We start from the raw sequence: 26,487 nt of genomic DNA on the forward strand, positions 1-26,487 counted from the left end.
ACCAACTCTCTCTCCTCTTCTATTGTCTTTCGTCTCAAACGCGAATCATTAAAATGCAATCTAGATTTCTCTCTCTTTATTGCTCATTAGATAACCTAGATTGCTTCAAAAATGGCACCGTCAAACCCGCCCCTTCGTAGCTCTTCCTTGTTATTCAAAACAAGCCCGTAGACCTAAAAAAAAAGTCGAAAATAAAAAAAATATAAAAGTACGAGAGGCAGGAGAACGAATACGATGAGCCTAACTACAAGCTGTCTTTCCCTCATAGCGGCCTCATGCAGATATAGTGTTACGCCGCCTAGTTTTTTCTTCAATCGAGATGCGGACGATGAAGATTGCGACGGCTCACCTGTTTCTCCTGCTGACGGGGCCGCTGTGGCTGGTGTGTGCCAGGGTGCCGCCGTTGATACTGTGCGCTCAAATCCTCGGACTCTTGGTTCTGGTCACGCACATCAGCTACTGGGCGGTCTGGATTCTACGGCGGCAGGTGTTCGTCAAGCTCATCAGTGGGGACGGCAAAGCTGTGCTGATCACAGGCAAGGCTCAAAGAACCCCCGAGCGCTGCTGTGCCAAGGGTGTCTGAAAGTTGATGAAAACGGATTCTCCTCTTCCCCGTAACGTTTGAAACTAGTTATCGCAGCAAGATATAATGGGTCGAGTGGAAGGTTATTCTGTTCAGGCGCGTAGTAATATATAAGACTGCGCTGAAGCAGCTGTTTTTCAGGGAAAACTTACCGCTCAATAATGAATGAGAGCCCTATTAAAATCCTATAACAGGGTTCTATTTCATTTCTCACCATGGAATTATTCATCCTTACACGACGCAAAATCACCCGGAAAATCTACTGACCGAGTGTGCAGACCAGCGGTCGCTGGAGGCACGCCCACGGATGGATCCTACTGGAGGAATATTCAGGGCTGTGTCATTGATTGAAGGGATATTGAGATTAGTGTTATAGTGAAGAGGAATATTAATGAATGTGTCATTTACTGCAGGATTATTTCGAGCTTTTTTAGCTACTTGATGAATATTCAAAGCCCCGTCGTTTAATAGTGGAGTATTGAAAACCTTGCCACCTACTGGAGGAATATTTGGAACTATACAATTTATTGGGGGTTATTTAGAGCTGTGAGATTTACCAAAGGAATAATCATAGCCGTGTCATTTAATAAAGAAATACTCATAGCTGGGGTCATTATCTGGAGGGTTATTCAGTGCCGTTGCGTTTACTGGTAGAATAATATAATATGCCATTTACTTGCTGAATAAACAAAAATTTGCCGTTTAAAACAAAACTTGAGATCTGTTACTTACTGGGCGTATATTTAATGTCTGCCATGTACTTGATAAATATTGAAAGCTGCGTCGAAATTCTTGGTCAGATAATTTAAGGGACGCATATTAAAATCTTTCGTTTTCTAGAAGAATATTCATAGGCCTGCCATTTACCGAAGAAATTAAGAACTGTGTCATAATTTTTATAGAATAACAAAACACATCTGTGTATTTTTTTGTGAGGTATATCCAAAGCCGCTTGTTTTTCAAAAGAATATTCAGCGCCATATGATTCTAGAAATATCTTAGTGGAACATTTACGTCGCAAGACTGATATCAGCGATCGCGAAACGCGCTTCTCTTTTAAAATCGACCTCTCGAAATAAAGTAATATATCGTAATCGCTCCTAAATGACTATTAGCCTCGCGTCGTGAACAATGCGGAATTTTTTCTCTGAAAATTAGTTTATGCTTTGTGTGCTCTAGGGACTTAACGTTATTATATATCAGCCGTAGAAAAACTTAAAGACACTACTCCTCTTTGTGCTTCGAAGTATCAATATTGATGATCCTTTAAGTCTTAAGTCTTAACTAGAAACGTCTTTGGCGAGGTAAATATAGGGCTATCATATTTTTGGAAAATGTTTTTGTTCCATACGTTTCCTACCGTGGTACCTACAAAAAAGAAAGAAAAAAAACACTTTTTCCTTCGGAGATTTGGAATCCTGCGCTCTCAGAAAAAAAAAAAAGGGTATATTCTTGTACCCTCTGTCCGAAATACGACACCCCAAAACTCCAGTTCGGCGTTTAGCGCGCTGATGTGGAACCGACGGTACCAACTTTCACGACCGGCTTGATAGCCGAGTTGTACAACTCATTAGAATAGCTAATGTGCGTGTTACTGACTACAAAAAAGTAATCGGGGTTTTCTTGGCCACACTAAAAAACTTCAGTGTTTTTCTTTTTTTCTGTAGTCTTTGATACGTATTTTAGCTGTTTCATGAGGTATATATCGCCGTTCTCAAGCCCCTCCTGAAGTTGGGGCTGTCTGTTCAACGTCCCTGCGCTATACGTCGAACAGAAGTTTTGGGATGTCGTGTATGGGACAAGGGGTGTGACGTCTACACCCCATTTTTTTTCTTGAGAGTGTGTGAGTTGACAGTACGGGGGAAGCTGCAGGCACGATATTGCGTCTGTAAGTTTACATAATCGAATAACCCTTCACTCTAGGAACGCACGATTCAAGGCAAGTTGTGCACGCCAACTCCGCGCTTGTAGTCTTCTCCGCTCTTTCAGCTTAAACCTGAACAGGTTACACACCTCGTGCCAAAACCCGGAGCCCGTTTTACGTGAAAGGGTGCGCATACGGAAGTGAAACTTTCCCTTCCGATTTCAGGTTATATCCCTGTTTCCTCCTATAATTCAAGGTCGAACCGCATCTTTCGCAAACGTCGCACTTCCCGGTTCTTTCGCTAGTGGTCCGCGTTTAAGTGCTTCCACCCTTAACTTGCTTATATGACGCAAACAGAAAATAATCATTTTCTCGAGAGTCAACAAGGCGTACGTTGCCAAGATAATTGCGAGGGAAGGACGCAGGATAGACAATGAGGTATAAACGCTCCTTAATAGTCCTTTGGGACAGATCTCCTACACGTACAGGTCCCCTTCGAAGCAAAACGGAGCGCCGGATCGGCGACCGAACTGCATCGCCGCGCTATCTAGCAGCGCCGGCTGGAACTGAAAGGCCACATCTTCGCATACGGGCGTGCCTTCCAATGGGGCCTCCGTTTTCCTCTTCCCACCCACACGTTATCAATGGTTTGAGCGGCGCAAAGCTCTTCCTAAAATCGACGCCTGAGAGAGGTGCGAGTGTTGTCGACGCGGTGCTCATCGACAATACTCGCCCCTCTCTCTTACTTGCCTTCAGTGTTATCTCACCGCACTGGCCCGAGCCGAACACCTAGCGGTGTTTATCGGAACAGCGTTTGGCAGCTCGAGACGCCGATAATGCGAGGATCAAACAAGAAAGGCGGAGGACACAGCGAACGGCACACACGCATGCGCAGACGGCACCTATCAGGTGCAGCCGGCGCTGCTAGATAGCGCGGCGGTGCAGTTCGGTTGCCGCTCCGGCGCTCCGTTTTACTTTGACGGGACCTGTACACTCTGAATCTGGGGCCACCTAGGGAGCCACCTATAGCCGTGACAAATGAGATCCAACTTGTCACGGCAAATTTTAAGGCCACCTAAACTTGCCAGCCTGTGTTCCGTCCCTTTTAGAGCCCAGCTCTTAGGGGCCCGTTTCCGTCTTGAGCGGCGTTGGCGTAACCGCGAGGTCATGTGACACCGAAGGTCACGTGACCATGTGACCCCCGCCGAGGTCACGTGAGCCCCCAGGTCACGTGCCGCCCCCCCCTGAGGTCACATGACCCTTTCCCCCAGGGTCACGTGACGCCTCCCCCAGGGTCAGGTGGCCCCCCCTTTCCAGTTCACGTGATCCCTCCCCCCAGGGACACGTGACTGCCCCCACGGTCACGTGACCCCCCCCCCCCCGAGGTCACGTGACCCCCCTGGCCCCCGGAGGAGATTGAAGAATGAGGGGAGGACGAGTAGAAGGAGGAAGAGGAGGGGTCTACTCTCCCCTCAACACCCTTCCCTCCTCCTCCTCAAGAGCTGCGCTCTAATTCGGCGTTACAGGGAGTTGTAAACGGTTTTGACTTTTTTAGGTGGCCCCAAAATTTGCCTTGACAAGTTGGATCTTGCCGGCCCGTTTTTTTAGCTGGCCCGTCTTCCAGGTGGCGCGTTTTCTGCTGGTCATAAAAATGTCCTGTCGTCCAGTCCCCCGCAGAGTATCTCGGAGTATCCAGGACGATGATCCACGAAGAAAGTCAGGAAATTGAGAAGTACAGGAAATTTATACCGTAAATATAAAGCTATGAGGTGGCACTGAGCCTGACATTTTCTTGTGAGACGTCATGCACATAGTCACGTCGCAACTTTATTTTTGAGTCGCAAAATATATTGGAAAAACATTGCCAAGCTCGATGTGTATACTTTAGAAATTAACTTCCCGAGTGCTCTAGAGGAAAGTAAATATACAGGAATTGTTTCACGGGCAAGGCCGATGGTTTCTAAAGATTTAAAAGAACAGTAGGTCCGCACGTAAACAATCCATTTATTTGTTTAAATTGGATGCACAGCTGAAGATACAGGGGTGCTTTGTTGTAATACAGACCACATTCAAACGATAAAATTGAAAAGCATATGAAAACTTTTGTCACTTGCTGAAACATTGGTGGAAGCGTGATCGTCGCTTTCACTTGACACACTTGGCGAACTAGGACCCGCCGCAGTGGAAGGTGCGCTATCCGAGCCAAGTGTGTTGCAGTCAGCCGGAGTTTCGTGCCACAAAACGGGTCTCTGCGGCACGTCCAAAGGCATGATGCTGCTGCGATTAAGAATTTTCATCATTTTATTATAAGAGAATAAGGGAGGGAGAACATGTGTTGTATAATAAATACGTTCTAAAATTTATCAAACATCTGTTTTCTTAGAAAGTAGCTTGCTGGACGTTAGAGTCAATTCAGATGCTGAGTCATCGGCCACAAACATGGCCGCTAACATAACGTTTATTCATATGCTCTCCGGAAAAACAAAAGAAAGCAAAAGAAATTCGCCAATTAAAACCGCGTTTGCTTCCGGCGGCCATGCCTTTTTGTAGTTACTCGACATTAAAAAGCGGTCTGACGTCATATGGATAGACCCCATAGCTTTGGTTGCAGTTTGAAGAGTGGAAACAAAACAGTAAATTTTGACTCCACCAGGCAGAAGAGCTGAGGCTGTCCGTTTGCCAGGATCTACAGGTCCATGGCTATATCATACAGGCTGCGTCATGAAACGCCGGCTAAATCATTGCTCAAAAACTACACGTTGCACATAAAAAGCTAATTTTGTTTAATATGAAAATTCATAAAGTTTGACGTTCAAATAAATACGGTGTCAAAAAGTATGAATAATTAACTTCTGTAATAACTAAATTTAAAAGTATGGTCAGGTCAGGGTAAAGACCTTGCTAAACTGCGTCAAATATTGTAAAACATATTGTTTGATATTTTTTTTCAAAAATATTGTTTAATGCATACATCTCTTAAATTCAGTTAGCCTTAAAAAAGCTTATAAACTTGTTCACACAAAAAGAGCGTATTGGCCGACGTCGACGGTCGTGTGAGCCAACGAGGGCGCACGCAGAAGGGCAAACTTAGTGTATTCTAGATGTTACACTCATGATCAATCTTACCATAAACGTTCCTTGTGTGGCCGACCTCCTTTGCTCAACGCCATTGTCGACGCCGGCCAAGACGAGCGACTATATTCCTCGGACGGGAAGCTGATGAGTGCGGCGTATACGCCGTGCTCTATCGGCGGTCACTTCGGCAAGAGTAATGTACCCCCCCCCCCCCCCCCCCCCCCCATAAACTATTTACACGTTGTCGCTGTAAAAAGCTGGTGGCCACCGTCGAGACATAGCCGGCTAGCTTTCTTTGCCTCACCTTATCATAGGCAAATCGTAAGGGCAGCGACTGTGACCCGATAACTTAAAAAAATTGTCACCCACCACGACTGCTTGTGCACAGCCGAGCCGGCGTCAAACGCGAAGAGTCCGCGCTCGTAGGCGTTATGTAAGTCCAATCTAAGTTGAAACGAAGTAAAACTATTTTCCGCTCTCCACCGGCGACGCCAGCTGGTATCCTAATAGTATGAAAAGAGGCGATTCCAAACGTGCTTCTTAGAATACAGAAATATTGTGTATAGATACCTGTATCGTTCAGGACAGTGTCCCACCTGTCCTCTGTTGGCGAGAACAAAAGTTACTAGTCAGGAACTCTTTCAGCAATTGACTCTACTTCGTTCTTAGCCAGTGAGCTACATAATTACCCAGTCGGTTATCCTGAAGAGGACTGTGCCCGCAGTAACGGCACCAGCCAAGTTGGCTCAGTAGTGGTGGTCGTGCTGGTCGTGCCGGCAGATCGGCGGGCGGTGTGAACCCATCGAATTCACATGCTTCCTTATGGTTACACCGCCCGCCTCGAATTCCTTTGGTATCCTTCGACGTGAGCATCCTGAAGAACTAACTCACTGTCCCGCGGCTTCGGCGCATTTTCTAACATAGGCCGAGATCACCATGATAAGAAAACAAATGTCACCCGCAGATACTTCCGATTAGAATCGTACTTCGTACGTTCGAAATTAATCGTCCTTGCACACCGAGACGAGAAATGATCGTTATGCGCATGCGTGCCCTCCGGCTGCGCCCGCGAAGAACGCTGGGCGGCCTCAACTGCCACCATCTAGCGGAAAGGAGAATGTTTTTTTGTTGTTTTTTTTCGTTCCCGCTATAGAACGTCACGGCTATGGCCGTGACGTTTGACGGCCCCAGATTAAGATTATAGGACGAAACGCAGACTCGCAACAGCAATGCACCGGAAAAAGTGCGTGACGAGGAAGATATGCGTTTTACTGGGGACCTAATGCAACTATTACGCACGTCCTAGGGTCTCGCAAACTTAGAATAATGAAATCACGCGGGAACCTACCCTCGGCGCCAAGTATTTTGTGCTACGTTTTTAATGGTGGCTTCCACAGTGCTGCAGCCCCGCAATGCTTCAGGAGCACGTGGCTTCGTCCTGCGTCTCATTTGCTTGCGCAAGTAGCCTTGACGTCGTTGGAGCACTGAAGAAGCTACGCTTGGTTTGACAATGTTGCACGAAAAGGTGATGTAAACAATAGTTGTAATGTAGAAAGATCAGTGAATAAAAATAAGATAGCCCCCGGGAGTCTTCCTGGCTGAATAGTCTACACTAAAAAGGATAGAAAATAAACTGTTTTTTGCCGGATTCTACAACTGGAATGCGGTGACAACAAAGAAGCTGCACACTGCTGTGCAGGGTTACGCTACCGTGTTTAAATGTAGCGGACGATGTTCATGTGACATTGTAGCTCGCGAGATTCCCCCACATCACGTGACACACAATTCGCGCTAAATTCGGCAGTAAAATTCCACACTAACTTGTGAAGCGCCTAAAAAGCTAGGACACGAGGAAGACGAGACAGGACCAAGCGCTAACTTACAACTGAACGTTTATTGAAACACACTTACTATTTGTACGCAAATTCAGGCTCTCGAAACAAAAAGTAAAACCCTTTTTCAGTTGAGTGCACTGACGGGGCACTCACGCAGCTATTCTCGCCCTTTGCTCTCATGCAAACAATTCTCTCTGCGTTTTTTTAGTTTTCCAACTATTTTTGTTTTGTCATGAGTAGGCGCGCACGGACGTCTATCACAGTGAAATGCTAGATTACCTGATGGGGAACTTCTAACATAACATGTACCAACTAGCCCACCTATCCACTTGCCACGCTAACCTTAGTGAAAATATTACTCTTAATTTTTTTAGAAATTTTTTTTTTGCCTTGAGTTTGTCGGGAACGTTATGGACTCATATAATATAACTACAGGTGATACTGTGGCGCTACAATGTTGGCACTCAGATTACCCCCGAAACCTGGCGGAGAAATTTCGTGCAAAATTTTTCGGGCTGGGACGCACACGTACCAAAAACACACCGGATAGACTGCGAAACCTTGCGAGCAACGTCTTTCGCGAAATGGGAGAGATAAGGGAGATAAAAAATAATTTAAGTATACATTATAAAAATGCCCCTCACTGCACTACTAGTCATAAGAAGTCGTTACCTTGTACTTGGTAAATTAGAAACGGGGACACTGTGAAGAAAAAAAAATCAGAAAATAGCATTTAAGGGCCACTGACAACCCCAGTATCGATATTTTGTGTACTTGCACACACTACTAAAAATGATGCTCAGAGATCGTCCTCAAAGTTTTAAGCTTGGGAGAGCTGTACTGGGGGGGGGGGGGGGGGGGGGGGGGGGCAGAAAATGGATATAAAGACAAAAAGCAGATTTGAAAATTCCACCCGATTTAATCACGCAGGTGGCGAAATGGTGCACATGGTGACTTCAACAAGGCAAAGATGAATTTACTATGGGGAATGCACCCTACACCGCTTAATGGCAATAGATTGCTGGTTTACCGCGGCGAACCTTCCCAAAGAGGCAGGGAAACTCCACGTCCGAGAGAACGCATGCGCATCGCACACTCAACGATGCCGGAATTTTGCGCTTCCGCCGAGGGACAGGTTTGTCGTCGATGCTGCGATAAACAAGATTCGCAACGAAAAGTGTCTCTGCTGTCTCGAGGGTTTCTTCGACAATAGATGGCGGCAGCCGTCGCTCATAATTAAGGAAAGGCAGCGCGATTTTCTCTTTCTCCGTATCCACCTGTTATCCGTCGAGGGCGATCCTCCTCGCCCTCCTTCCGCGCCACGTTCCCCGCCGCAATTTTTGCGCGGGGCCCACAAGGCCCGCCTAGGCTCGCGCCTCTGCTTGCCAGGCCGTACTTGCTTGGTATTGTATACAGTGCACGAGAAAATTTTTGTTTTTATAAGTGTGAAGACAGTTTTGTTTTTTCAACGTGAAGAAACTAGCGTCTGTACACATTTATTGGAGTCCTAAAGCACGGTGAAACGTCTCGATCGGAAAATATAATAACGCGAGCAGACCTGCAGTCCCTCGGATGGGAAGGAAAGTTATCTAATTCTGCTAAACACAGATGATTAAAAAAAAATGTGAATAGAGTTTCGAGAAATTGTGTACATGGAAATGCACTGCAGTATTATCTTGCCTTTAGCCGTTTGTTTCAGCAAGTGCTGAGAGCCGGCACACGATAGAAAGAACCGCTTCGTGCTTCAGATAGACAGTTTTAGTCAGGGGTGTATTCACGTTTTTCCGTTTTTCTCGGGAAGGGGGAGGGAGGGGGGGCTGAGGTGGCTGCGACATCCCTGATTCGGGGTGCGGGGGTTGGGAGGGATGGTGGGTCAAGGTGCATAAGTATATTATAGGGTCGGTTTGATTTCTGGAAGGGACGAGGGGAGGGTGAAGTCCCATAAGCCCCTTGGCGACTAGGAGTGGTTTTAATAAATTTTAGGCAAGGACTGCGTTGATGGCGGGATCTCACGTCGTCGATTAGAGCATAGATTGAGCACGCTCACGTAAGGCCCACCCACAATCCCTAGCGTACGCTCTACTCAAACGTTCTTGTATCTTGGAAGATCTGCATTTGCGGCATTTAAAAGTCTGCACAACGCGTGCAAACCCAGGAATTTTCGGTAATGTCATAAGCGATCGTTTTGGCAAACCAGTAGCTTGGTTTACTTAGTACACATTTTATAAACATTGAATACTACCTGCAACTGAGGACATGGGCACGGAGGAATATGCGACGTCTGCTATTTACGTTGCTCGAGTATTTAATTATCCATCAAATACACTCACCTCGTTCGGTTGCAGTCGAAACTTTTCCGACCGATCCGGTGGAGCCATAGTCTTTGTTGCTGAAGAGTTTCTCTTCCCGTCGAGACGGTGAAACATCTTTTTCCTTTTCGCATCGCTGTTCGTACAGTCCACAGCGCAGCAAGATGGCAACACATTGCCGCCGATGTCGTGGTACAAAAAAACAATAAAAAACCTACGGCAGGGCCGTAATCAACGTTGGTGCCACTGCAATACATCGCACGAAAATGGCGGCGCTTTAGAGGAGACCACTGAATCGCGTAGGATCATGGGAAGGCAACGGTCACGTGTTGCGCCCGATCCGATTGAAGCGATTGGGAAGATACATTTTTAGGGGGGAAGGTGCTGGGTGTGAGAACTTTTTTACCCATTTCAGACAACAGTTCGTGCTACCTTTCAGTTTCTATGCATTTATTGTACATGCCCCCAAGTGCAGAACCATTAAAAAAAAGGATAAAGCAAAAAAACTATAATTACGAAAAAAAAAAGACGTGGCAAAAAATACAGGCATCGAACATACATTCTGATTCACAAAAGTTGAAGGAACATCTGCTACGAACGAATTGAACAAAAGCAACGAACTTTTATTGGCTCCAAACACTGAAAAGTAAACAGAGATTGGTGGAAAATAAAATAATCAGGTATAGTTGTGGTATCTGCTGTAAGGTGGTTGCAGTCGTTGGCTATATCCAGGATGGATGAGTAAAGAAACGTGTTCGCTTGACAGTGTGTTACTCCAACGTTATTCTTATGGTCCAGAAAAGAAAAGTAATAGGTAGGCAATGTAAGGAAATCGTCTTGTAATGACTGATGATACACTTTCTGGAACAGGCAAAGTCGAAAAAAAACTCTCTACGCAATGACAAACAGGGTAACAACAAACTGGACTTCATTGATGATATGCTGTCTGTTTGACTGTAACTAGTCAGAAGGAAAATAACGGTGTTATTTTGAACTAGTTCAAGAGTTTTATGTAGAACGGTTTGGTTAGGACCGTATTCTAATTTAGACCGTGCAAAAGTGTCATAAAGGAGAAATTTTAAGTTGAATGGGGTCGTTCTGAAGTTCCGTAGTATTTTTTCTAAGATGCGGTTACCGTTGGCGATTATTACATAAATAGGAGTTTTGCAGGTTAAAGTTGAATATATAAAAAGTAGATAACTTTATGCGTTACCGGATTTACGTTTAATGTCTGTCACTGTATATGCTGAAGGGCGCGTGCCTTACTATGAAGACCGCATTAGTTTGCATTTGATATGGTTGAGTTTCATACACAATTTTTGCACCAAAAAGAAATATTATTTAGATCAGATTATACAAGGCGTTCAACGTCATCGTCATACGTTTCTCAATAAACAACACTGTCATCCGGGTATGTATGCATGGAGCAAGGAACACAACTTGGTATATCAATATTGAGCATTCGAAAAAGAAGCGGGCCTAAAACGGAACAACAGGGTGCGCCGGATGCCGCATTAGTTAGAGAATGATTATTGCAATTCACTCGTGTATAATGAGAGCGGTCGGTACGAAAGCACTCAAGCCAGGTGAACAAATGAAAAAAAAATAGGTTTAATGACGAAAGTTTAGGTATTCGTAACTCATGACTTACCATGTCAAATGCTTTACGTAAATCTAGAAAAATACAGTCAGCCTGCCCATTTTTGTCCACTATAGCAAGGAATGAATGGGTCAACTGATGCAGCTGCGTCTCACACCAAAATTAGTGATGTAAGTTTTATTGAGCAGGAGCGAAAAAGAATTTGATTCTAGGTAAATAAAAATATGAGAGTACAATATGTGCTTTGTGATTTTAAAAGGAATAATTGATGGTGAAATTGGACAATATTGAATGGGGGAGTCGTCTTACTGGGCTTAAGCAGTGGAACGCGGTGCTATCAATCAAGGATGGTAATGGCTATCGACCGGTAGGACTCGCTCACGTATCTTGTCAAAGGGAGAGCGGAATTACGCAAACCTGGAAAACGAGGGATTGGCTCTCGTATTCGGAGTCACAAAGTTCAGAGAATACTTCTGGGGCCGTGCATTTACTATGGTGACGGACCACAAACCACTGCTGGGCATTTTCCACTAAAATTGAGCTGTCTCTCACACGGCGGCCGCAAGAATACAACGCTGGGCGTTGCTGCTAAGTGCCTACTCGTATCAGATAGAGTACCGGAAGGGAGAATTGAACCAAAATGCGGACGCCCTCAGTAGACTGCCACGACCAGCAAAAGAAGCGTCTTGTCAAGACTTGCAGGAGTATGTTCTTGTCGTGGAGGCCTTGGGTGACTCTTTCATTCCTTCTACAGAACTCTGGCGGTTGACTACGGTAGACCCTGTTCTTCGTCAGGTGCTGAGTTTTATCCTGAAGGGCCGGCCAACTGACAAGAACAAGATCAGCAACCATCTGAGGACGTTTTACAATCGGAGGAACGACTTGACGGTGTCCCACGGGTTAGTTCACTGGGGGCAGAGGCTGGTGATCGCCGAACATGCACGTGAGAGATTGTTGAAGCACCGACATGACAACCATGTAGGCGCATCAGAAATAAAAGCAGTCGCGAGACCCTTACAGTGGTATCCGGGCTTAGACGAAGACATTGAGCAAGTGGCGCGGAGGTGTGCCACATGCGGTAAGGTAGCGTCTCTACCGCCTTCTCAGACACCGAAGCCTTGGTCAGAGACAAAAGAAAAATGGTCTCGGGTTCACATCGACTGTGCGGGTCCAGTAGCCAGCTACATGTTGCTCATAATCGCAGACTCGCACAGCAAGTGGATTAAGGTGGCGCGATTAAAGACGGCTACAGCGGAGTCTACCATACAGGCTTTGCGCGCGAATTTTGCCCGTTTCAGTCTGCCCCGGACCGTAGTTGCGGATAATGGTCCTCTGTCAGTGCTGAGTTTCAGGACTTTTGTTCGCGCAACAACATCCAGGACATGCGCACGGCTCCTTATTTTCCCCAGTCGAATGGTTTGGGTGAGCGAGCAGTGAGAACCGTGAAAGAGGGTTTCAATAAGTTGGAAGAGGGCAACATGCTTACAACGTTGGCACGGTTCTTACACAGCTACCGCAGAACGCCCGGAAAAGACGGGAAGACGCCATCGCAAAGATGAATGCGCTACACCGTTCGTTCACGAATTGACACTTTTCTACCCGTGACGTTCCCAAACAGTCAGGATGATCTAACTAACCCCTTTATTCCTGGACAGACAGTGTGGTTCAAGAACAACAGTCCCGGAGACAAGTGGCTTCCCGGCACAGTAGAAACAACCAGTGGTCATAGTTTGGTACAAATCAGTTCGCCAGCGGATCAGCGATGCCGCCATGCAGACCAAGTTTATCCCCGCGATAGCAACTCAGATGTCCAGGCACGGATACCCCAGGTGGACGTGACAACTGATGCTGCCGCTGCGTTCCCGACATCCCAACAACCGCAACCGGTTCTTCACCTCTGAGCAAGAAAGTCGAGATTCACTCGAACCAGCAGCAAGATGATCACGTCGAGATCGGCGTCCACCTGTTTGTCTTTGTTATAGGGAGAAAGGAGTGATGGGAAGTGACGACGCAGCAACAGAGTAATTCCTGACAGCGACGTGATGGCACGAGCAACGACAGCACCGCTCGCACGTGTCGGTGTTTCTTTCCATCTCCGTTTTCTTCTTCTTTATTCAAGCCTTACTTTTCTGGCAATGAACCTCAGTTTTCATCATGCTGCCACACGGGTCGGTCGTGTCCACTTTATAGCAGGTAGGTTCCCATTTTATAGGCAGCGTGCCACATTCAAAAGATTCATGGAAAAGGTTGGCGAAAAATGAGTACAATGTAGCGTGTCTTAAAAATCTTGACGTAATGTTATCACTTCCACATGACTATTCTTATTTCAAAGAAACAATTAACTTCATATTTCCAGCAGGCTTCATAGCATTGGGAAACATCGGGCTAAAATAACAGTGTGGAACGTCATAAAATACATTTCCAGCACCTACAAAAAAACTACTTGGAAAAAGAAATAAAAAAATCTATTAACACGGAAGGATATTCTGCGGGCGGGACTAGCGCACCAGACTCAACGTTAGAAGAAATTAGGTCGTCTTTAATCATGCTATTGGTCTTCCAGAACTTTGTGGGTTCATTTCACAATAAGCACAGTAAAGTGTGTGTTTTTTTTTAAATTTCTTTGACGTCAGCTACAGACTGAGCATAATCGACCTCAACCGCAAAGTATGCCTCTTACCGATCAATCAACTTGCGTAATTTGGTTAAACAAGAAAGTCGTACTTTGTTATTGAAAATATGTTTTAGGGTGTTATCAACTTATAATACCGAGGTGCTCTATCATCAGATTGAATACGCCTGACGGGTGCATACGCTTCGGTCAGTTCGTTCACTTTTAATCATAACAATCCCTATTTCTTCTGCTCGCTTCACAAATCAAATTCTGGCAGATATATCCAAACAGCGGAGGGATATTCGTTAATAAAATCGAAATTGGCTTTATAGTTTTAGGAAATAGGCTTCGCTTTTTTAATATTTATTCTGGGAGCAACTTTAAGATCAAAATTTAATAGTTAATGATCGCTAGAGCCTGGGAGATATGTAATGAAAGAGAGAAGCTCAATGTGTATCGACATAATTAATTCAATTTTGCTCGCTGTCTCAGTAGAATAGTTTGTTGGTTTCGCTACCAGACGTGAAAGGTTAAAGCACGGACACAGATCCAAATATTGTAAACTTACAAGGATGGAAAGTAGGGCTAGTAGGTAATAATCCTTATTGAAAACCAGCGCGAAATACACACGTACAAAACGAAGAGAACACACAGGACGTGGCGCTGTGTGTTCTCTCCTCTTTGTCTGTGTGTTTTTCGCGCTGTTTTTCAATATGAATATTGTTAACACTGAGGTGAAACAGGTTGAGCGAAAAGAGGTGGGCCAGACCACCTAATATCTGAGAAAATAAAATATATTAAATAAATAAAATAACTAGGATATTGACACAAAAGAATTAATAACGTCATACAAATCACCAATAAATGCCATTGCGATGATTGGGGGTGGTAAAGGTGCTGAGTGGAGTTTTTATGTCTGTTACTTAAAGTGATCCAAACCCACACCATTTCTAGATCTGAACGAACACGTACACAAAAGGAAGGCATATGCTCGGCGATACGGCTACGAGTGTGCCACCACCATATCTACCGTTTTTGTCATATCGATATGCTACATTAAATGTTTTATAAACTTTGAAAGTTTCACAGCTGTCGACATTTTTACTGAGACATGTTTCTGTAAAAAAAAGAATCAGATCTGCTCTCTTAAAAGTTAGAACAGTGTTAAGTCGATCTCGTTTAAAGTCATCGTATTGTAACTTTGAGTTAACGCTTACGGTTTAGTAGGGAACCCGACAAAAGAGCACATGTCGAAACAGAACACGACAAAATATTACGGTCATATCAACACCCGTCAAAACAGGGCGTCGTTAAAATAGCGATCGAGAAAACACACTACGTCCATTCAGAACACAGACAAAAAAAAATATGCCGAAACAGCACAGCGTAAAAAATGAAAGCCGTTTACAATTCCCTGTAACGCTGGTTGGAGCGCAGCTCTTGAGGAGGAGGATGGAAGCATACTGAGGGACAGGTGACTCCTTAAGGTCACGTGACATTATGGGAGGTCGGGTGACGTCAAGGGGGTCACGTGACCTCGGGGGAGGGAGGTCACGTGACCTTAGAGGGTCACGTGACCTCAGGCGGCCACGTGACCTCAGGGGGTCACGTGACTCCAGGGGGTCACGTGACCTCAGTGGGGTCAAGTGGCCTCAGGGGGTCATGTGACCTCAGGGGTCACGTGACCTTAGGGGTCACGTGACCTCGGAGGGGCACGTGTCTTGACGATTTGATGACGTCATCAGTGACCACTGATGACGTCATCAGTGATGATGACGATGACGATGCGGATTTCAATGACGTCATCAGTGATGATGACGATGACGATGCGGATGCCAATGACGTCATCAGTGACGTCACTGATGACATCAGTGATGATGGCGATGACGATGCGGATGACGATGACGTCATCAAGTTGCATGCAACCTGGATTGCATGCAACAGGTTGCATACAACTCGTTGCATGCAACAGGTTGCGTGCGACCTGTTGCATGCAACTCCCGAATGAACCCAAGGTCCTCCCGAGGTCCCACCGAAGAAACCCGAGGTCCTCCCGATGGGACCCGAGGTCCTTCGGGACGACCTCGGGTTCCTGCGAGAGTTCTCGGGTGTCTTCGGAAAAATTTACCCATAATGCACCGCGCGGTTACGCCGACGGCGACGGCGACGCCGCTCAAGCCGGAAACGGGCGCCTAAGAGCTGCGCTCTAAAACGTCACATCGACAAAAGAACCCCCCCGTTCCCCCCTCCCCCCCCCCCACACACACAATTAACGTCGTTGATTACGGGGTCTATGTCGCAAAGCAACTATGGCCATACTGCGCCAAGCTTGTTTAGTTGAAACATGCTCAGAACTCTTAACGTATGTACATATATATTGTGACGATGAAGACGACGACGCTGCGGCAGTGGTGTGCATTACTATCGCGCGCTCGGCCCACATGCCCACGGCCCTGCCGCCATTAAATAATTCGGCTTCAATATGAGGACATCCATGCCTTCTCCTGCAGGTCCACATTTGGTGGGGGTGCGGGGTACCGATCATCTCGTTTATCTCCACCAACCTTGGCGCCGTCTGTGGAACCGCTGATCTCCAGCCCACAGCCCCCGCCTCAATTAAGCGGCAAAGACAGGACAACATGACGAACTGACAGACACAAGCGAGGAACCATTAAGAGTGTAACAGGGTGATTTGAGAACGCGTTTGCGAGACGATGCTTGTGACGACTGAGACCTACGAGAATTGACGATATCCTGCCCCGGCCCCAGCCCAATCTTGTAACGGCATGACGGACGTTCCCCAGCCAGGACAGTGTCGTCGCGGGGCTGTGAATGGTGCAGAGGTCGGTGATGCTGCAGAGCGTCTTCCGGCCATGGAACTGCCGCAGGTTCTCATATTTTGTGGCAGACCGCATTGCTTCGTCCATCTGTGTCTTCATCTGTTTCTGTTGTGTATGCGTGCACGTTTTCTATGTGTTTTTTTTTATTCATCGTCTGGGTCGTCCTTTGCTAAGGGAGGGGGGGGGGCATAATATGACGATGAAGTCTACGACGGTGCGGCAGTGGTGTGCGCTACTATCGCGGGATAGGCCCGCGCGCACGGCCCTGCCGCCATTAAATCGTTCGGCTTCATTATGTGTACATCCATGTCTTCTCCTGCCAACCCCGCATCTTCGTGAAAAAAAAAAAATATATATATTTATATATTTTCTTCAGCATTCTTACTTTGTGTTAATAGAATGCCAATAGAGCGTGCATAATTGTAACGTGCGCAACATTGTATTATATATAGCTATCAATGGCAAGGCGCAAATAATTTGTAGCTCCTTGAATATTTTTATATTTAGCGGGAGATGCGATGGTACCTAATTAATCATAGATTGCCTCAGTGCATTATCGCTTTAAGTAAACTATATTATAGAGGTAATTATTCTTTCATAGAAGTACTAGTCTGACTTACAATTTACAAACATAACAAAAGACAAGAATGAAGTGTTTAACAGTACTCTGCATTAAATGTGTATTCTCCCTTCACATTGAGTTTACATAGCGAAAGAAAAGCTGTAACCCTACATTGTGTCAATAAAGGGCTGTGTGTCATAGTTGCATAGTATTACACTTCGTAGCTTCTCAGCGATCCTTGACTAGGGCTTCGAGCCTGACGCAGCACATCCTCTCTGGCTGTATATCACTACGCATGCCGTTACTTCGGAGAACTTGCGAGTCAAATGCGTTACACAAAAACCATAGATATAAACCGCTAACTATGAGTGAATGTGAGTGAATTGAACGGTTAACCCCAATTACAAAACACGATAAAAAAAAAGTTTCACAGTATGAGGCCACCGTTTACAATTGTCGTTTATACGAAAAACGGTCTAGTAAGTTTCTAATTGTTACCACAGTATTTTGCTGTCCCTTTCACCCTTCCGTTCTCCGAAGCTAGTATAGCACAGAGCATATTTAACGCCACAGGCTAAGTTGTCAATAAGCTTTCTTGACGCTGTGGGGCTTTCGTTTCTTTTTTTCGTTTTCTTCGTTCTGCTGTTATTGTAGGTTCTCTTTTGTTGAGGTGGTGTTTTGAAGGTGCGCTTTTCTGTTACGAACTACTTTAACACATGCTGTTGACGGCGCTGTTCTGTACTGCACTGTTATGTCGTATGCTGTTTTTCATAGTGCCGGTTTTGTAAAATGGAGCATTCCTTGCTTTTTGTTTTTCAGATTTATTGCCTACAGTACAAGAAACCTATACCAATAAAAATAGCAGGACACAGGACAACTGTAAAACATAACAAGCAGCTAATATGCGTGAGAGCTTATAAACACCTGAAAAATAGTAAACGAATGTGTGTGCTGTCAACCCCAAGCAAAAAAAAAAAAAAAGAACTACGGAAATCAAGTCTAAAGGAAGCGGGAGCAAAAGCTATACGCGACTTTCAGCTCTTCTTGTTGTCTTAAATTACACTTTGCTTCACGTGCTTCTGCGAGGAAAACCGTGGCAGCAAAAAAGTCCCAAGGTTGCCTCCCCCACAACGTAAACATAAAAGAACATAAGTAACAGCGTGGAGGGACAAAGCTGTCAGCGCCAACGCAATGGCAGCTTGCTACATTAGGCCACCTTCCTTGTTCCGTGACCTAAAATGAGTTGCATTGTGTGGGGCCTTATTTTTTTCCAGTTCAGATAAATAGTCTCTGTATTCTGTCTCGGCGTTCCGCGTGAGCTCTTGACAGATGTTTATGAAGAACCATGCAACTAAGCCTGTTTTCGTTGGACGCAAAAATTCCTTGCTATTTTAAATTTAAAAAAAATGTAAACATTGTTTGGCACTGGTCAAATAAAGTGTCGTGTCTAATATTATTGAATTTAAAAATAAAGAGGAAACATTAGCCTAATTCCTTGCCTACTAAAATGACTGTACATGCACTATTAATTACGGAGGAATATAAGAATAGATTCATTGGAGGCACAAACATGCATTACTTAGCGTCAAAAAATCCTCTTCTATAGTTTTATTAAAATTGCAGACTGCCTGAAGGTCGACTTTTGTTACGTCAAATATGATTTTAGTGGGTTCAATATATTAACTTTCAAACGGCGTACAATTAATATATAGTGCACTAATATTCCTGCTCATTTTTTTGCCTAATCTTTGATGAAGCTTTATTGATACAATAATTTCAGTATTAAGTTCCCAGTATTCGCTGCACGCCACAAGCCATGTTTCTACGTGTTTCTTACGAAACTTTCAGCCACATTCTAACAGATTCACTGATAAAACGCCAAGGAAACTATAACGACAGATTCAGAAACACTGACGGAATATTAAAGTCTACAGCTTACAAAAGACATCAATGAAAGCCACTGATGTGGTATGGCCTACGCCAAATTTTTGCGAAGTGTTTGCCTAGCTATACGCTTCAGGCATTGGAGCTATTCTCCGAATAAAGAGAACCTAGACTTTGAACTATATATGGTTTATTGGTGAGTTGATGAGGTGGACGGTAGTTATGATGTTTGTCACAGTTTTGAACGCTGGCTCTCACGGGCTTTTGCGTTTGCTCTTCATTGTGAAGGAGCGTGAGAAAATCAAAAACGGCTTTCAAGTATACGCCTGATTGCAAGCGCACTCTGTGGAATCCACCAGGATGATACTGCTGGGTGAAAACTCTACGTGCTTGCTCGTATGAAACCCAAACCGCGACGCTATGCGCTCAATGGACTTTTAACCCAGTTACCCGAACTCCCGAAAAATGCTGGGAAGGTAGATACGCACGTTGCGGGCGCTCGCCTAATTGAATTACGTAATCGAAGTCAATAACACAAATAAGACGGAGAAACAGACGTTCAAAGTGCCATATCCGTTGAATTATTTCGATTGAAACAGCTACTGCCAGAGACACCAGCGAGTGCAGCGAGCGTTACTACACTCGAGCGTTCCCCTTTGTACTTGGCTTATTTACAGAAAGATCCAGTGTGCATAGTACACATTTGTTCACAGATCCTCGCGCTCTCTTGATACTACCTGCAAGTACAACCGGGTATGTAGTGAGCAAATTTCTTAATTTCAGTGACAATATAGGCTCAGCAGATATATTCTGCTAGGAAATCTAAAAAAAGCGTAAAAACGCCGACGTATGCAAGGTTGTCATATACATTGACATTGGGATGGGTTTGTCTCCCTAAAATAACCATTAAATGAATTTTTTTTTGCAGACACTAAAACACGTGTTATTATAATCTATTTTTTTCCGTCGGAGTTTCGACAACGACGGTTATAGAAATACTACATTGGAAACATGCGGTATTATAGGGTGCTCAACTGGCAACAAAGAGACAAAACTCACATTTCACAATAAACTAGGTCTACGATAATATTGTATGAATAAAAAAATTCACGGCTATCAAATAAAAGTAAAAAGTCTCTTTTACTTTTTCTTTTGTCTCTCGGTGCAGGGTGTGATACGGGCTTCGGGCACTTGCTGGCCAAGCGGTTGGCAAAGGAGGGCTTCTATGTATTTGCCGGCTGTCTGTTCTCTGACGGTGCCGATGCCAAGGAACTGAGGTCTTTGCCAAACGTGCACGTTCTTCAGCTGGACGTCACCAAGGAAGGCCAGGTAGAGCTCGCCTTGGAAGAGGTCAGAAAGAGCTTGGGTTCCAGAGGTAAATGTATTCCCATCAAGAGGATTATAAATGAAAACGTCGACTTTGTCGCATTCAGTTGATCTTGTGTTACACGATTTGACTTCTTAAAAAAGGCGGGTTGCCCTCACCCCTCCTGTTGCGTCCTATTAATTCAATAGATTGAGGGTAGTTCTTCCCGGAGTGGAATGCTACCAATCGCGCGTTATCTTGAAAGCAGTTCATGGAGTGCTACAATTCTTGTATAAGTTCCCATACTTTGGGTGGCTTCATGTGCGCTCTGGCTAGGCTGATGACATCCGGCCATCCTTTTTCACGAACGGTTCGTTCATCTTTCGTTTCAAAGCGCATGAAAAGCATCTGTCGGTACGGGTCCCGGGCGTTCACTGTGCACGGCGACATTTTTTGTAGGGCTATTTTGCTGTACGTTTGCTTGAGCGCGTGGTGTCGGCAGGGGATACTACGAAAAATCTGATCAGAACAAACGGAAGCGTATTGAGGCACCCTACCCGTACTAAGTATCCTTGATAATATACACTGGAGTCCTACTAAGGTAGACAAAGGTACATGCGTTGGCACATGATTTTGTCTCATCCTGCAGTTGGACTTGCTATCGTATAGAATGACAAAATGGGTAGAGCGGTGTTATCGCGCTGTCTGTAAACAAGCCCCCACGAGGCGTGGGGCCGTTCTCTACGAGAGGTAGGGGGATTTTGTGTGCTCAGGAACACAAGTCTCGTGAAGCAAAGCTTCTGTGCATGCGCCCTGTAGATAGCATCGGTAGCGTCACCCTGTGACGTCGGGGCCGCGTGTTGCTGTATAAGTTATAACATATACATGGTGTTTTCTTTTGATTCGAACAATTTTCTTTAAGGTAGCGAATGTTAGACAAGTACCGTCTTCACCGGATATTTTCAGGCTTGGCGGGCATTAGATTCAAAATTATTCGTCAGGGTAAGTTGACTAATTAACTAACTGTGTCGATTAACTTTTAAGTTCTAGGTTTTAGGTGTTATATTGTAAACTCATTATCGTTGAAAATCACTATCGGATGCCAAATTAATTGAACAAGTTTTAGATAAAGTAACGCTTGTTTTAATACATAATTCGATCAACTATCAATGTTCTTTTTTTTTTTTTGCCCAATTTAAACGTTTCAAGCGAAAACAGCGCCGCAATCACTGCCCCCAATGATTGTTCGAAGAGTGACACAGTGGTTTCATTTTGCGTCATCATTTCTGTTGTCGGCGCATTCATCAGCAACATGCGGCCGAGATAGTGACCGCACGATTGAAATGACTTCGTCACTCTTTGAAGCGTTATTGTGGGCAGGGCTTGGGGCGATCTAGCTGAGCGCAATTTTTCAATCGGGCGGAACAAAAGGTGAAAATTGTTTCGATCATATATAGTAAAAGCCACTACCGTTTCGCATTTCTTTAAACGTTTTTCCACCGCTAATAGTAATTGCCATCTATATTGTAGTTCTAAAATCACCACTAAACCTCATGATTAAAAAGAATTGATTAAAAAATATTAGTTAATTAGTTAACTTACCATAAAGATTATTTCCTCATCAAATGTCCGCCGAGTTTGATAAATACATGGCAAAGACGGCACTCGTCTTAATCTCACTTCCTTTCTAAACAAACGAATATATCTCCGAAATAAAATCAAGGGGTTTAAGGGGGATGGGGTATACACAAAAAGGATGTTTCCCGTGTAGCGAAACTCAAAGCATATGTTCAACCATTGCGCCGCGGCGGTGCTGTCGAGGCCTATAAAATGATAGCCCTAAGCAATAGGCCCAAAAAGTTTCGTTTAATATTTTTTTTATTTACCACGATTACAAAGCTTTTGAGCCTCAAATCTTAGCGTTGCTCATTACTCTGCACTAGAAAAGCGGCTGTAGTGACGAAAAGTGCAATGAAATAATGAAGAGAATTACAGTTTACACTATCAGCTCCCAGTGTCTGATGCCCAAACAAGTGCTATCGCATATAAAACACAGGGCGGCGGCGCATTCGCCGGACTCAGTCGATTTAAATGATGACGACACACGTGCAGAAAGTTGGCAAATGCCGTGACTTTGCGCTTTGTCACTGCGTGATTGACCCCATTGGCTCGTAGCGTCTTCTACAGGTTACGTAAGGGGAAACCAAGTATACCAGTTGTTTGCCGGCAAATGACCCTGACTCGAAATTGATAATTGAGAATTCAGTATAGTAGACACCGTACACGTCATTGGACATAGCACAGTGCTGCCCAAGGGCAGTTGAAATAACATTCGTTTAAATGTCAATTGATGAATTAACGACAAAGCACGCCATCATGCCTCCGACATGCAGTGATGTTGAGTATAAAACATCACGCGTGAAGGTTTTATAAATGTTATAATGCGTCGTGCACACTGCAGGGGTTACACTACAAATATCACGTGAGGTATCTTCTTCCGAGACAACTGGAAGTCCCAATCAATTTTTTTTTTTTCTGAACATCCGTTTTGCGCTAAAAAGAAGTGGCCTTTAAGGCAAGTGAAGCACTAGCACCCAAACTACGTTTGTGGGAAAACATAGCGTTATCACAATGCATTCTAAGGCAGTTTCACGTGTTAGAGTTTAAAAACGCGAATACCTTTCGTCGATCTATGACTCTGCGTTAATTCATACATCGGTTGAGGTGGCACAATCAATTCAAGAATTCTCTGAATATGTGGCATGCAATTCAAGGAGGCCCAGTAGGCATCCAATGGTATTCAAGTGTTACTGAGTTAATGGAGAATTTTAGTGAACTGCTTTTGCACCCCCTATGGTGCGACGGGCTCACCGGCACGAAATGCTCATGCGCTAGAGCAGAAGACTGTCATATCCGCGCTTCGTACCGGAGGACCCTTCGTACCGTATCGGATGTCCAAAAACGGTTTCCTAAAAGTTCCGAATAAGTTGTAACTTTGTAGATATTTAAATGTCCTTTCTTTTATGTGTACTGTAATCATTGTGACGCAGAAGTCAGGGGTATACAATGAACGCATCGACCGTGCGCCGAGCACCGCTTGCAATTCTGTAACTGTTGCGAAAATCAACCGCGAGCCAAACAAAGATCGTTATCAAGGTTTGCCGCTGAGGACTGTAGTTCGCTGGTTACAAGACTGCCCGATTTATTTCTTTAACCAGTTGCAACACGAAAAAAAAGCCTGTGAAACTTGAGTTGTTTCCGTATTCGGTATGGTAAAGCAATCAACGGAGTTGTTTAAAAACGCGTTTGTGTGGATCAACAGCAGCGGTATTCCCTGACCGTCTTTAATAACACGTCACGATCTCCTGTGTTCATTGCACTCCAGACACATAAAGCCGCTTCTCTTATTTTTTCCTTCTCAATCGCAGTTCTTTGGTCTGTGGTGGCCAATGCTGGCGTGCCCAACATTGGCCCCATTGAGTGGCAGACCATGGATCGCATTCGGTCCGTGTTCGACGTGAACGTCTTCGGCACCACTCTCGTCTCCAAGAGGTTCTTGCCGCTGCTTCGAGACTCAAAAGGAAGACTCGTCATTGTTTCCAGCGGGTTAGGTTAGTGGGTTTTTGATCGAGCCACTTCAGCCGGCATAATTGCGCAAAGAATTTCCGTGAAACAGTTGCACTAACTATTCGAATAGACGGCCCTGCATGGTCACCCTCTCGAGTAAAATAACCCAAGAATTTCATACGTAAGAAAATTTAGCCGAAATGTTGCTGCTGTGTCGAAATGTAATATATTTTTATATCAAGTTACAATACCTTTTTTGTATTCAGATAAACTAAACAGGCGCATACTATGCAGTTGACGTAGTGCTTTTTATTGCGTCCCGTTTTGTTCTTCGACGTCGCCTCTAAATGTTTACTTTGTGGGATGGTCGCGGGTGGTAGTAACCGAAGGTTTCAGCGGCTGTTTCTAAACGGGAGACGCCAAGCCTACTCTCAGATCCCACAGCTTTCTTTCGAGAACACCGCTATGCGCGGGTCCGAATGATAGCCGCGCAACTGATCGCTTCTCTAAAAAGAAGGACCACATACCATAATAGGACTGCGTCCAATTGAGTTTCTTAGAAAGCCAAAAGACACACTGTCCCAAAAACCCCGCGCCGACAAGGTCAGATGAAAGACTCATCCTATCGACACCGTTCCGAGAGCGCAGTCCAGAGCAAGCAAAGGAAGAGCTATGCGACAGGTCCGATCTCTGTCGTATCCAAGGGAGGGGTCACTCTGATCCCGAAGTCGGGAACGCTCGTCAACTTCCTCCCTCCGCGGGCGTCATCCATACCCAAAACAACTAGGTTCCCGGATGAGCGGGGAAACAGAAATAGCCCCCTCCCCCCCCCCCCCCCCCCCCCCAGTAAAGAGTAAAGAGGAGAGCCCCCCAATCCAGGCGGTTCTCCCACGCTTCAAGAACAGGTTGGAGTTCACGGGAACCAAGTCGAGCGTTCCAAACCACGGCCGTTATACCGGCCATCGGGGAAGGGTGAACAACGGTACGCACAACTTAGGACACATTAAAAAAATACAGGCACCCCATTGCAGTGCTTTGTTCAGAGTATGACTTACGAGCGCCTTAATGGAGGTTACTCGGAGGCAAAGTCACTGTACAGTGAAACCTCGGAGGAAAAATGATTACATTATATGTCTCAGAGTAGGAGTATCAACGTTGAATTCCTGAGCGCTACTTCAGCTCAGAGCTTCCTTTCCAGAAGATATTTCTCGAATTATATATTTAGTAAAATTAAACATCTTGAAATGATATGTATTTCACGTCAACACGACGGAAAATAAACATGATACAAATAAAAAATCGAATTATTTTAATTTTATTTTAGGTGGTAAAACGTCGTCGATTTTCATGAATACTTTTAGAATCGAGTAAAGTTTTCTCTGAAATAATCATAATATAGTAACTATTAATGAGGTAAAATCTCCAAACCAAAACACGCCGAACAGTGTAGCTACGGGCTTTGGAAACTTACACGGGATAAAGACATAAGCACTTTTCAATTACAAATGAATATTTTATCGCAATAAAATAAACATGTTATTGACATAGATGTTCGCATATCGGATTTTGATCAGCAAATGCTGACCTACTGATGTTAGCTGGCGTTCTTTTATATCTGGAAATTCAATCACAGCCCACTTTTTCATCTCTCAAAACGCACAGGTCGGGTGACCTTCGATCAATCGACGGTGTATTCCATGACCAAGCACGCTGTAATTTCACTGGCGGACGGACTACGCAGGCAGTACTACCAGCGCGGGGTCCACGTCATCACCATTGAGCCCGGGGCCTACAGGTATCCTGAACTTCCAATTTTATTAACTTAGAAAAAAAAAAAAAAAAAAAAAGGAAGCCGATTGTCAGGTATGTTTTTTGCGATATTTAGTCTTTGAAATATACATTTTATATTTTTTTATATAGTTTGTCCAATTCTGGCGAGTCGAAGTCTCGATAGTTAACTGTTATTTGCTGTGAAATCTCTCCTTGTTCTGACTACTCCAAACTTGGTGCAAAGTTATCTTTTGATCTTTTCCTCATTGCCATTCATCAACCCGGCCATAACTGACAAAAATGTTTGTTATATCATAGCAAGTAGAGAACAAACCACGTGGGTACCACCAAAAATGAGATCTCATCCTCGCATCAAGTAACTAGTGTTTTCAGAAGGTTAATTAGTATAAAAATAAGTATGGCAAGTAAGTCGAACCATTCAGGGTTGCTGATTAGTAAACTTGGATATTCACCCACTGGAAGAGTTCGATATAAAAGTAGCAGTTTCGACTTTGTCTTGGAGATATATTTTACGAAATATTAAGCCTCCAAGATGAAATATCTTGCACTGAAAGGACCAGCGTTGATGGATCTGCCTAAACCAGTGGTGGCAGTAATGAAATTCACTAATAAAATTACCTATTAAAGCAATTGCTAATGTAATTATTTTCAGGTGCA

At 44.6% G+C, this 26,487-nt stretch overlaps 1 protein-coding gene across 1 annotated transcript; it reads left to right on the forward strand.

The window, feature by feature from the left end:
• Positions 1 to 319: 319 nt before the first annotated feature.
• LOC121045949 (D-beta-hydroxybutyrate dehydrogenase, mitochondrial-like) lies at positions 320 to 25,865 on the forward strand. The gene is made up of 4 exons (XM_040499452.2): positions 320 to 536; positions 20,335 to 20,541; positions 23,901 to 24,083; positions 25,702 to 25,865. Exons 1-4 carry the CDS (start codon positions 320 to 322, stop codon positions 25,863 to 25,865), a joined length of 771 nt encoding a protein of 256 aa, XP_040355386.1.
• The last annotated feature ends 622 nt before the right edge of the window (positions 25,866 to 26,487 follow it).

Source organism: Ixodes scapularis, unplaced genomic scaffold (genome assembly GCF_016920785.2).
Source record: "Ixodes scapularis isolate PalLabHiFi unplaced genomic scaffold, ASM1692078v2 PGA_scaffold4__175_contigs__length_147842914, whole genome shotgun sequence".
NCBI classification, from domain to species: Eukaryota; Metazoa; Arthropoda; class Arachnida; order Ixodida; family Ixodidae; genus Ixodes; species Ixodes scapularis.